General features: G+C 46.7%; 1 protein-coding gene across 2 annotated transcripts; it reads right to left on the reverse strand.

Moving 5' to 3' along the window:
- Positions 1–1,213: 1,213 nt before the first annotated feature.
- Positions 1,214–10,968, reverse strand: LOC123519934 (zinc finger protein 729-like). Of its 2 annotated transcripts, none has more exons than XM_045281651.1 (7): positions 10,817–10,968; positions 7,334–8,820; positions 7,151–7,232; positions 6,742–6,937; positions 6,492–6,646; positions 5,803–6,162; positions 1,214–5,347 (listed from the first exon to the last, which is right to left on the reverse strand). In XM_045281651.1, exons 1-7 carry the CDS (start codon positions 10,866–10,868, stop codon positions 1,365–1,367), a joined length of 6,315 nt encoding a protein of 2,104 aa, XP_045137586.1. In that variant the 5' UTR covers positions 10,869–10,968; the 3' UTR covers positions 1,214–1,364. The 2 variants fall into 2 exon arrangements, with proteins under 2 accessions (XP_045137586.1, XP_045137587.1); XM_045281652.1 differs by lacking the exon at positions 10,817–10,968 and adding an exon at positions 9,664–9,793.
- Between the last annotated feature and the right edge of the window lie 2,331 nt (positions 10,969–13,299).

Here is a 13,299-nt window from a genome sequence, read left to right on the forward strand (position 1 = left end):
AAGCTTAGGTGCTGGTCAGCATAAGGGACACTCACTGCTGTGCAAAAATGGGAATAGTCTGCAAAAATGTTGCAAGACATTTCCAACCTTACAATGCTAAGTGAAATAGTATATAACAATATATACACAGAATATCCCTGTATTATAAGGGAAGGTGTACAGATGGTCCTACAGATGGTATGAACAAATCAATGCACCTCTGGTATGTGATGCTTGTCTAAGAGACATATTTTCTTTTAAGTAGCATATCAGTGAGATAGCACACCATGCTAACAACTATAAAATGGAGCTGAGCTTTAGTCTAATACTAACAGCTTCAAATCAGATCAGCCAGTTGTTGACCTATGAGTATTAGTAGCATATGCTAAAAGCCTTGGCTGACTTGTTCCAAGCTGAACAATAAATGAGCTTGACAAACAACAACACTGAGCTTGTAGGAAATTATTTGAAAGGTGAAAAAAATAATAAATAAATGAACAAATCAATAAATAAACTGCAAAGACTTCAAATGTTGTGACAAGGAATGTTTGAGTCACACCCTATGTCACTGATCCTAACATAAACAATACTGGCAATTAAAACTGGAAACAACATACATCAAAATCAAATCCAAATATAGACAGCTTTTATTCCCACTGAGCCAGTGTGTGCTGTGGTCTGCAATTGTCTTCACCAGTATCCACATGTTCCTGAAATAGTAGGAATCTGTAAAAGCTCATGCTTTATCACATTATCCCTCCAGGACTCAATGGAAAAAAAAAAGATAAATAAAACTTTGAGACATGGTAACAAAGGAGGAAAATACCTTAATGGAGATAAGTCTGCCTTCAAATATGGAAATAAAGTCAATCCTTAGCTTCAAGTTTGGTGTCCTTTTGTACATACCTCATATGATGATGTGTGTGTGTGTGTGTGTGTGTGTGTGTGTGTGTGTGTGTGTGTGTGTGTGTGTGTGTGTGTGTGTGTGTGTGTAATTCACTGTTTGATCTGCTGCAGTCTCTGACGAGACAGCCAGACGTTACCCTACGGAACGAGCTCAGAGCTCATTATTTCCGATCTTCGGATAGGCCTGAGACCAGGCACACACCACACACCGGGACAACAAGGTCACAACTCCTCGATTTACATCCCGTACCTACTCACTGCTAGGTGAACAGGGGCTACACGTGAAAGGAGACACACCCAAATATCTCCACCCGGCAGGGGAATCGAACCCCGGTCCTCTGGCTTGTGAAGCCAGCGCTCTAACCACTGAGCTACCGGGCCGTGTGTGTGTGTGTGTGTGTGTGTGTGTGTGTGTGTGTGTGTGTGTGTGTGTGTGTGTGCGCACACCTTATTAAGCTGCAGGTAGGCTACACATCATTTCACTCATCAATGGCATTGACATGTACTACTGCTGGACCACCAGTGAGGCTACCGCACTCCTCCACACCACCACGGACTTGCTGAAGAATGGACTGCAGCAGTTTGGGGTCCATGCCATGCGTGGCCACCACCTGTGGGCCAGTCAGCAGGTAATCCTTCAGGTAGTCTGGGTGCACCTCCACCACAGAGTAGGCTGCCTGCTGCTCCTCCTCATTGCCCAGGAGGTCAGCTTCCATGGCAATAGCAGCCTGATCAGCCTCCTCCTCTCCAGGAGCCTGATCCCTTGCTTCCTCCAGAATAGTAGTATCCACTCCTTCCTCCACTTCCATACTCTCCATGTTCTCCACAGCCTCTGCATTTTCCAAGGAGTTTGTGGCATCAATCTGAGAGGCATCAATGATGTCATGAGATTTGGCGAGGTGCTTTATGAGATTGGTGCGTTGTGTGTAGCCTCGCTGGCAGATGCTGCACTTGTAGGGGTGTGAGCCAGTGTGCATTGTCACATGGCGCTCCAGCTGCAGCTGTGTAGAGAAGCCCTTGTTGCAGATGGAGCAGAGGAATGGGTATTCACCCGTGTGGCGCATCTTGTGGTGCAGGAGGTTCACCTTGCTGCGGAATGGCTTCCCACACACATTGCACTGGTGTGGCCGCTCACCTGTATGTTTGATCTTGTGCACTGCTACCTCAAACTTCTGGGCAAACCGTTTATTGCAAACATCACAAGCGTGAGGCTTGACCTCACGGTGACGGTACTTGTGCTTGGTAAGGTATTGCTTCTTGGCAAAGGATTTGCTGCATACCTCGCACTTGAATGGCTTCACTACCTTCTCCTCTTCCTGCTCTTCCAGCTTCTCTGGCACCATGATCACTTCAGACTGTCGGCCGGGATCTTCTTCAGCTGGATCAGGGTCGGGATCAGGCCCTTCGCTAAGTTCAGGATAAGATGCAGCCGTTGCCTCAGGGAATACCAGAAGAGGTTGAGAACCACCCACCAGAAACTGCTGCTGGTTGTTGTCCACTAAAAGCTGTGGTGTGGAATCAATGGCCTCACCCACCTCCCTTACAGCCTCAAATACATACAAATGGTGAGGGTTGTCAGACACTGCTTCCACTGTTGGGTTCACCATCATCATATCCTGCATGTGACTTGTCTTGTGCTGATTCAGATCCTCTGTGTTGTAGAAGGTTTCATCACAAGTGTCACAGTGCAGTTCAGTTGCTTCCTGTCCAGAATGCGTGCGTTCGTGTCGCTTGAGGTTGGAGGAGCTGCGGAACTCCTTGCTGCACATGCTACACTTGTACGGCATCTCTCCGGTGTGGATCAGGTAGTGGTTCCTAAGGGCGAGACGGGAGGCCAACTGCTTCCCACAATAGTTACAAGGGAAGTTGCGCTGTCTGGAGTGAACATTCTGGTGAGTGTACAAGTACTTCTTCTTGTCGAACACTCTGCCACATATATCACACATGTAAAGCTGTGTCTCGGCAGTGGTCTCAGCCTCTATGTCCATGGTGGTGTTGTGGTACTGCTGTTGTTCCATGGTGTGAAACTGACGGTGCTTCTCCAAGTGGTGCTCCCGCCGGAACTTGTGATTGCAGACATCACACTTGAACATTTCCTCGCGGATGTGATCCCGCATATGCAGGTTGAGGCTGCTGTTGTTAATGAAAGTCTTGCCACAGTTGCCACATTTGAAGGGCCGTTCTCCTGTGTGTATTCGCTTATGAATCTTTGCAGTCTCAGCATTGGCAAAATACTTGCCACAAGTTTCACAAGGGAATGGTTTAACTCCAGTATGCATCCGCTTGTGCTTAAGCAAGCGACCACTCTGCGAGCAGCGGTAGTCACACATGTCACACTTGTAGGGCTTCTCTCCACTGTGGATTCGTTTGTGGGTGTTGTAATTCCCGCTGGTGGAGAAACTTTTCCCACAGTGACACTTGAAGGGTTTGTCATCAACATGCTTCCTCTTGTGCATTAAAAACAGTGATCGTTTATGGAAGTTGCGTCCACACACATCACAGGTGAACATGAAGGAATGCATGACCTTGTGGCGGATGATGTCACTCTTGTGCACAAACAGCTTGTTGCAGAGGCCACACTTGAGCAGTGGTGTGCCCGAGTGCAGCAGTTTGTGACGCACATAGTGGCTCTTGTGGGCAAAGTCAATGCCACAATCATCACATTTGAGGACAGAAGGAAGCGTACTGGCTCCAGTCATCTCACCTTCTTCTCCCTCTTCAGGGATCAAGGCAAGACCAGGGCCAGGCCTCAAGGCTTCCCGCAGATGGACATGGGAGTGTCGGATCAAAGTGAGCTTTGTGGCAAATGCTTTCTTGCAGATGTCACACTTCCAGCTCTTGACTCCTTTATGGGTGAGCTTATGTTTTTGCAAATATCTCTTTTCTCGGAAAGTTCTATGGCACACATCACATTTGTATGATGCATTGAGCTTGTGCGTCAATTTGTGGGTGAGGAGAGTGACGTATGAAGGAAAGCTTTTACCACAATATTCACAACTATGGTGGCTACCTTCCTTCCCTTCTGACCTGCCTTCCTCCTCCCCAGCCTCCCCTGGCTGCTCCAGCAGCTGCTGCTCTTCATCCTCTGCCAGCTCTGCCATGCGACTCTTGGCCGACTGCCCTGCATCCCCATGGCTGTCCAGGTGGTAGGTGAGGAGTGTGGGAGTAAAGAAAGTTTTTCCACACAGCTCACATTTGTTCTGATTCTTGAGTCTATGGGTCCACAGCTTGTGCCTCACCAGTGCAGCACTCTGTCTGAAGCTCTTGAGGCAGATGTCACACTTGAAGGGCCGCTCACCAGTGTGCACCAGAACATGTTTGTCTAGTGCTGACTTAAGGGGGAAGCCAGCATCACAAAGGTCACACTTGTAGTTTTTCTCCTGTGTGTGACCACGATGATGCCGCTTAAACTCCTGATGCTTCCTAAAGCTCTTGCCACACAAGGCACACACAAAGGGGAATTCATCAGTGGGAATGGTGTGAATGATAGACTGCTGCTCTTCAAACAGATGGAGACGCTTGTGTTGCTCCAGCTGCTGCTCAGAGGCACAGCCTACAGAGCAAACATCACAGTACACCTCTTGATCTCCTGTATGGGAATTAGTGTAGTGGTCACAGAGGACATCCACATCAGTGAAGGACTCCTCACAGATCCCACATTTGAAAGGATTTGTGGGAAATTTGCTCTCGAGAGTCTCTGACTGTTTGGGTTCATCATAAAGTTCTGAAGTCTTAGGAGCATAGCCCTCATTGAGCTGTTCCTGAAGCTGTTCCACAAGTGACACCTCACCCTGGAAAGGCTTTGTGTCTGCCTCCTCCTCCTTGATGGGTGGCCCGTCTCCATGCACTGCTGTCATGTGCTTGGTGAGGGTGCGCTTGTAGGTGAAGTTTGCCTGGCACACAGTGCACTTAAACTCATCCTCCAGGCCACCCAGAGATTCACTGGAGCGTTTATGCACCTTGCGGTGGCGATTGAGGCCACTGCTGGTCACAAAGCCGAGACTGCAGATGTCGCAGATAAATGGGCGGCTGGAAGTGTGGGTCTTGACGTGGGTGTACAGAGTGTCACGGTGGGCAAAGGTGCGGCCACAGATGGAGCAGCGGTACTGATGGCCATCCTGGTGAAGGGCCAGGTGTTTCTTCAGTTGGGAAGCCTGAGCAAAGGCTTTGAAGCAGTGGTGGCAGCGATGGGGCCGCTCACCCGTATGAGTTAACACGTGGGTCTTGAGATGGGAGGGGTCCAGGAAACCCTTGCCACAGTAGTCACAACGGTGAGGTCGTTCCAAGCCATGGACACGGTGGTGGGCCTCCAGTGCTGAGTTAGAAGTGCAGGTCTTTCCACACTGGTCACACTCATAAGGCCGGAGATCGTGTTTCTGTCGCAGATGACGGATGTAGTCACGCTTGAACTGGATGACCTCACCACACTGATCACATCTGTGCCCTTCTGGAACAATCTCATCTGAGGAGAAGAGAGGTAGACTTCATTTACCAAATCATGTGTGTGGTGTGAAAGAATACTTAGCGGCATAAGACATAAATGTCTGCCAAGGAAAGAAAACAATTCTCATCTAAGTAGCAAAGATATTGCTATTTGAATGAGTATAATATTCAAAAGAATACACAGCTTGAAAGGAGAAAACAACTTAGAGGAGGAGAAAAATGTTGGAGAACTGCAGGGAAAGAAGAAAAATAAGAAGCTGAGGAAGTACAATGCTTTATAGGCTAGAACACTGTACTTATAGATGAAAGCTGTGCCAAGTAAAATTTGTCTTTCATATAATTGATGATAGATAAGCTCTCCACTAGTGATGAATCTCATCTATAATTGCAAGACTTTGTAATGACAAGACATTTCCATCCACAGTCATTCTTGAAAGGGAATATGAGGGAGTTGGGCAGTTGGGAAACATTTACCTGGCACAGAGTGATCATCAAGAAGCTGCTGCTGGTGTGGCTGGGTGCTGGTGGGAGTGGTGACAGAGGTGGTAGTGGTAGAGGTGGAAGTAGTGAAGGCAGTAGTGGGGTTGGCAGCAGAGGAGGATGGAGGTGGAGGCAGCATAGTGATCACCATCTCCCCTGTCTCTGGTTGCTGGAAGGTAATGAGCAGATTGTGCTTCTCTGCCTGGGTGAAATCAGTAGGATCCATGTGGTCAGACTCCATATCTATTGTACTGCCAAGGATGTGTGGCTGTTGTGGCTGCTCCTGCTGCTGTGGCTGTGGTGCATCTGGCTCCAACTTGACCAGTGGTGGTGGCCAGTGCTTCCGGGGCCGGCCTGTCAACAAGAAGACAATGTGAGCTTCACTATCACCACTCATTCCACTTACAGAGTTGATAGTCACTGCTAGAAGGGGCCATCACTACCAATGAGTAGATAATTTATGACAATTAATGGGAGGGTTTCCATTGCAATCCTGGGGCAAAGAGGTGAAATGAGATACAATGTGGTACAATTTATCCACTACAATCTCTTATTTGAGTCAATTTATTCATCCCACGGAGAGAGAGAGAGAGAGAGAGAGAGAGAGAGAGAGAGAGAGAGAGAGAGAGAGAGAGAGAGAGAGAGAGAGAGAGAGAGAGAGAGAGAGAGAGAGAGAGAGATACCTCTCTTCCCAGGGCCAGATGTTCCACGGGGGCGTGGGGGAGGTGGGGGCCGGCGGGAGGTGAGATAGTCAGGTGAGGCGTCCTCCTCCTCTCCCATTGACAAGTCCTCATCCTCATACTCTGGCTTCTTGAGTGCCTGGATCATCTTCTCATACCTGTGGGACATTACAGTTCAGGATGTTTGAGCACAGGCTAAAAGCTCCATTCAACTTGGGTCACAATTGCCATGTCAAGCCGTGTGAATACCCACCTGGCACCCCTTCGTCGGGGAGGCAGCCTCCTTCGTGTTGGGTCGCTGGACTCTGCATGCCGGTCAATGTCTTCCTGCTTCAGCTTGAGTGGGTCCTCCTCAATAGGCTCCTGCTTGAAGGCACCCATCTCCAGCACCCGAAGCTCCTCCAGTCCATCATTGTTGTCCACCCGTGCTAGTTCAATATTGGGCAATTCTGGGAGAATAGAAAAATTGACTAAGTTAAGTACTGTTCCAGGATCAAACTTGCAACCTTCATATTACAAGCCCAACACTCTCACCAAAGACATAACGACTACATCATTCCATTAGTGCAAGAGAGTGGTGGTCATGAGGGATCAGGATTATGAGTAATGGTGTGGGGGATTCATGTCATGGAAGTGGTCATTAAGAACAGGAAGAAAGTTACCTTCTTCAGGGGCCTGAAGGCGAGGATCTGGGCCGGTGTGAATCATGCGTGCACCGTGAGGCCCTTCCACCAGCGTCTCCACCTAAGGAACATAAGTCTGGTCAGCTCAGTGGTGTCCTGAGTCACCTGTGACACACTGCACTTCTTTCATCCAATGACCCAACACCGTGATACCATACCAACCTTCTTGGGCCGTCCTGGTCTCCTGCCGCTGGAAGAGATAACATATGTGCCCCTGGGCCGGCCTCGCCCTCGCTTTCTGCGTCGTCCTCGGCGGGAGACAACGGGGATGAGCGGTTCCCTATCTGGCAGGATGAACTCCTCATCTTCTGGTGGCCCCTTCACCAAAACAGCTGACGCTGGGGACCCTCCTGGATGGGTCATGTCCACCACAATGCCCTCAGTGGCTGGATCCTCAAGCTTGATGCAGAGATCCAGGTCAGGATTGCCTGTTGCTTCTGCCAGGAGGATGGAGTCATCAGATGCTTCCTTCTTCATGAGAGAGATGCTCTTTGCAGAATTGTCACTCTGCTCAATCCTAGGAAGGGAGGGAGGCCTGCCCCGGGCACTGCCACGCCCACGTCTCCCATAGCGCTGATGTGGCCTCACAGGCACTGGCACTCTTCTGGTCCGAGGGCTTCTGGATCCCACCCCGTCCCCATCCCCTGAACCCTTGACACTCACAATGAGAGACTTGCTTTCTTGGAGCTTCTTCAAGTCCTCTGGCCGCGGTAGCACCGTCACCATGCGATTGCCAATTTTCTGCAGCACGCCCTGGGCTGAAATAGCCAAGGGCCCTGAGCCAATAAGTTTGCGGGGCTGGTGACCTGACTTCCCTGAAGACTGGCCACTGGTCTTGACCACCACTGGCTTAGAGATATGTGCCCGGGCTTCCTGCTCAGGGACTGTTGGCTGAGGGAGAGGAGGACTGGGAGGATGGGTAGAAGGTGTTGAAGTGGAGGCAGAAGCAGGCTGCAGCACAGACAATACCTGCGTGTCACTGGATTGTAAATGGTCAGCTTCCACAGGGGAAGCCAAAGTGATTGAATCTCCACTGGTTTCACCCACCAAAGGTAGTTGCAGCTGGCCAAGGCCTTGTAAGATGGACACCCCTGCTCCATCATTAAGGAAGGACAAGGGCAGTGTGATGGTGTGGGTGGATCCGGACTGGTCACTGGCTGGAATCTGGATGAACTGCTCTCCCAGGATGGCCGAGGGAGATCCTTCACTTGCATGCTCTGCTGCAGTGAGGTAGGTAATGGCCTGCGACTCATCCCCACCCGCCAAGGAGACAGCCGGCTGACCATGATCACTGTCTAGCAAGGCCAACTGCTCACTTGTGTCATCAGCAGTGACAACAGCTGTGAACTCCACCATGCTGGCATCAGCCTCCAGGCTGCCCTGGTCCAGACTCAGCTCCCCTGGCACTGCTGACAGCTCAACAAAGTTAACATAGCTGCCATCAGCAGTGCGCAGCAATGGTAAGCTGGACTGTGGATACACGGCAGTGACAGGCCGGCCGGCCTCATCCGTAGCTACATACTGCACCTCACCAGTCAGCCCAGTGCCATCATGGCTCATTATGGAGGAAACTTTAAGGCTCGGCCCATCCCCCTCCATCTCCTCAACCACATCCACATCACTATCCACCAGTGGGTGTCCACCAAGACCTGCAACAAAGCAATACCAAGTATATAGTACAGTAATGTCACACATTTGACAGGTAGGTACTTATTTTTTGTATATTTATGAACATGTACATTTTCAAATACTATATACGGTCAACTCTTGATTAACGCAAGGGTTACATTCCTGGAGATGTCACGTTATTCAAACATAATTTACCCATAGAAAACAATGGTAATAGGGGGATTACATTCCTAGCCACTGGGAAAATCTGCCTACTTCTGGGATTTCGTTACTCAAATCTTAAAAGAAACTATTAAAACATCGTTAGGTCACGGGAACTGGAGAGAGAGAGAGAGAGAGAGAGAGAGAGAGAGAGAGAGAGAGAGAGAGAGAGAGAGAGAGAGAGAGAGAGTTTTTGATGATGTAACTTCACATCATAAATGCAAAAAAATAAATAAATAAATAAAAACAAATAAATAAATGAATAAATAAATAAATAAATAAATAAAATTTTCTCATGTGTGTATGTTAACATTCCTCACTCCTCTTCCTCTTCCTCTTCCACTACTCCTGATGTTTATCGTTTGTTGACTAAAGTAATCTAGAGCAAAACCAGACCAAAGCATCTGCCAGCCAGTAAACTCTTCCCCCTTCCTCTCTCCCACCATTTTAACCTATAGAAATATGACATTTTTTTAAAGTTAATGATGGAAGCTGAAATTCTGGACATTTGAAAATTTTTCAAAAATCTCCTTGGATGCAGATTGACACATGAATTCCGGACATGCCCAAGAAAATCTTGACGTACGGCAACCCTAGGATATAGTCACCTGTTAAATTAGATTAGGGAGGGCTGAGGCAAGGGCAGATTGTCTTTCCCTTACCTTTAAGTTAGGTTAGTTATGGGAGTCGAGTGATGTTAGATTAAGTAGGGGTGGTCAAGAGGACTATAACGTTCTTCTCTGTTAGATTAGGTTAAGTTTGGAGGTCCACATCTTAATCAAGTTTGCTCTTCCAATCCCCCACCTCCCGCCCCCCCAAAAAAAATTATTACAAATTACTTCTCAGAAATTTTCCTTTTCCTTTTTTTTTTTTACACAAACCCATGAAAAACACTAAAACACCTAGCAGGGCCTCAAGTGTTTTGGAGCTAGAGGTCAGTGGGGAGGGTGACAAAAGAATATATAAGGAGATACTGTTGGTAAGACTTTGTCAATGAAAAATGTCTTACTACAGATATATGTGTGTGTGTGTGTGTCCAGCTATTGCCAATAGTGAACTGGGAGGGCCCATGATGTGAGGGAGTATGCTTGATGGAATGGAGAACTCAGGACATGTTAAAGGGGGATGGGCCAGCCAAGATGATGACATGGGGGTACAACAGTTAAACTTAAAAAGTGGAATGGGTCACGTTCAAGGCATATGATGGGTCATGTTATGGGAATGTGATGGACCAGGTCATGGGGGATGTGATGGGCCATGTTAAGGAGGTGGGATGGACCATGGCAAGAGTGTGATGTGCTACAGTGGAGGTAGAGAAAGAACCATAGCTAGGGTTGGGGAGAGCCACGACGTGAGGAAGGAGAGCCATAATTAAGATTAAAAAGGATAATAAATAAACATAATATGAAAATAAAATCAAAAGGGTAACGTTAAACTTTATTTAGGTTGATAGCAAGAAAACCCGAAGGGTAAAGAGGGATGGCGTAGTGCCTCGGAAGTGGGTACAAGGCCTGCGGGAAGGCCACTGGGGTCTGGGCAGGGCCAAGGCGGCGGGACATGGCCTTCTTAGACCCTGAGATAGACAAGTGGAGGGGGTAAGAGCTCTAAAGGGGGTGGGGAGGTGACCGTCCCGCCCACAGGTTCATGTTGTGGGCTTTTCTCAAGGGTTTGTTCGCCGCGACTACTAAAAGAAAGTTCCAAAATTTAATAACCCGAGTGGCCCAGGCAAGGCTTCAGTGTTGGAACGCTCCTCTATCTCAATCTAGCGGCGGCGCTTCACTCTCATAACAACAACAACGCGAGCTGCAATATTACCTTCATTTATCTGTCGCGAAGAATCCCCTGTTTGCACCTCTGAGCTGGACATGGTACCCACTATTGGCCTGGGGACGAGGCCTTTCTTCACAGAGGGACATCCGCCATGTCTGAAAGCCAGCCAGCTCTCACGTCATTCCTCCCACGGCGCCAAATTTAAAACACTACGCATAATTTTTAAACACATTACTACTCATACCACTTTTTGAGTAGCACAAGATCTTAATGATCAGAAATAAAATCATAGTCACCAGAATGTTTGAGTTGCTTCATCACTTCTTATGCTGCCAAAAATGTCTTTCAAAATAATAATTTAGAAACGCTACACAATTTTATTAACGAATTGAAGTCAACATTTCTGTAAACTATGTAATTACAGAAAGAAAACATTCTAGGTTCTCTCTCAGTGCTCCTTAGCAGAATAAGAAATAGGATTCCCAAAGTTTTTTTTTTATTCTTTTTTTTTTCGTCCTTCCTTCATGTTCTGTGTCGTCTGAGAAAAATCCTCACCATAAAGCTTTGATTTGGAAGGTTTAGGTTGAGATAAAGTGAGGAATGTACGTCTCCATAGTCCATGCCACACACTATCACCTCTGTTACGCGTTCAGCAATCAGCATACAGATCGAGATATATATTATAGTCTCTGACAAGGAAACAGTAGTTGTTCTCAGAAAAAATCAGCGCATATAGATCCTTTCCCCCTCTAACTGGCAGAGGCATCTCCGCTTTGGGGGATCCTGAAGAAGAATTGGATCGAGAAATAGGACAGGATACAGACATGAAATTGACTAGAGGAGCCTAACAGAGAAGACAAGACAGGGTAACAGATTAACTACATAAGCAGACGGATTAGACAGAGGTAAGAAAAAGATCAAGAATGTTGGGCGTATCTCCAAGACGGTCAGGAATATGAGTAACATAACATAAATAATAGGACAACAAAGGGCCACCAGGGCCCATCTAGGTTATCCTGTATCAGTCGCACAGCGACCTCGTCATCAGTACTTAAAGATACACTTACAAGTACACAATACATTATATACTAATTCTAAATATTTGGCCCATTAACAGGGCTAAGTCCTGCAGCGAATTCTTCTACAATTTGTGGTCCCCATACATGGGGATCATGTCTTGTTTAACTATAGTAAATTTCTTATAAAAACTATCATGCAGCGCTATACATAATTATAAATCTAATAAATTTAAGTGCTTATCTAATCTGTTTTTAAACATTGTCAAACTAGTGCTATTTACAACCCTCTCTGGCAATGCATTCCAGAAGTCTACCACCCTATGACTAAAGAAATATTTTCTTATATCTAACCTGCAGCCTTGCTTTCTAATCTTCCTGCCATGATTTCTAGTCCTACTTCCCTCCTCTAAGGTAAAGAAAGATCTCACATCTATGTAGTTTGTATCTGAGAACATTTTAAATAACTCTATCATATCCCTCTTATACATCTCCTCTCAAATGAAAACATGTTTAATTCCTTTAATCTATCTCTATACTCCAGGCGCTTTAATGCTGGTATCATCCTAGTTGCTCTTCTCTGAACTGCTTCTAACATGTTGATATCCTGCCTATAATGGGGTGACCAGGCCTGTATGCAATACTCTAAATGGGGCCTAACATAGGAATTATATAAGCTACGCACCACTTCCTTACTTTTATAACTAACATTTCTATTTATAAAACCCAGGATCCTATTTGCCCTATTTCTTGCTTCTAAACATTGCTTTGAAAATTTCATAGTCCTGTCTATCACTACTCCTAAATCCTTTCCTTCCTCTACTGCCTCTAGCCAACATCCCTCCATCTCATAGTTAAAGTTTGTGTTGTCTTTACCTAAATGCATAACCTGACACTTTTTAGAATTAAACTCCATCTGCCACCTGTCTGCCCATGCTATCAGCCTGTCCAGGTCTCGTTGTATTCTGTAATTGTCCTTTTCACCCTGTACTGCACATGCTATCTTAGTATCATCTGCAAACTTTGATACTTTGCTACTAATTCCTATATCTAAATCGTTAATGTACACCAAGAAAAGAAGAGGTCCTAGCACTGATCCTTGGGGTACCCCACTAACCACTTCCTTCCACTCAGACATTGCCCCATTTAATACTACTCTCTGTTTCCTATCAGAAAGCCATTCACTAATCCAATCAACTAACCTACCCCCTATCCCATGTAGTCTCAATTTGTACACTAGCCTCCTATGCGGTACCTTATCAAACGCCTTGCTAAAATCTAGATATATAACATCTATGCTATTTCACCATCATCCAAATAAGCTATGGAGTGATTCAGTACACCACAACCTCCCTAAAGAAAGACACCCACGAAATCTTGACAGCCCTTCCATGTTATGACTTTACTGAGTGAATGAACCTCAGTGAACAACTAACCTTCTTCCCGACACAACTTCCATCGTGAAAGTTTACACGGGTGTTGGAGTAGAAGGCTAGGTAGTTCACTAGGATG

This window comes from Portunus trituberculatus, chromosome 46 (assembly GCF_017591435.1).
Source record: "Portunus trituberculatus isolate SZX2019 chromosome 46, ASM1759143v1, whole genome shotgun sequence".
NCBI lineage: Eukaryota > Metazoa > Arthropoda > Malacostraca > Decapoda > Portunidae > Portunus > Portunus trituberculatus.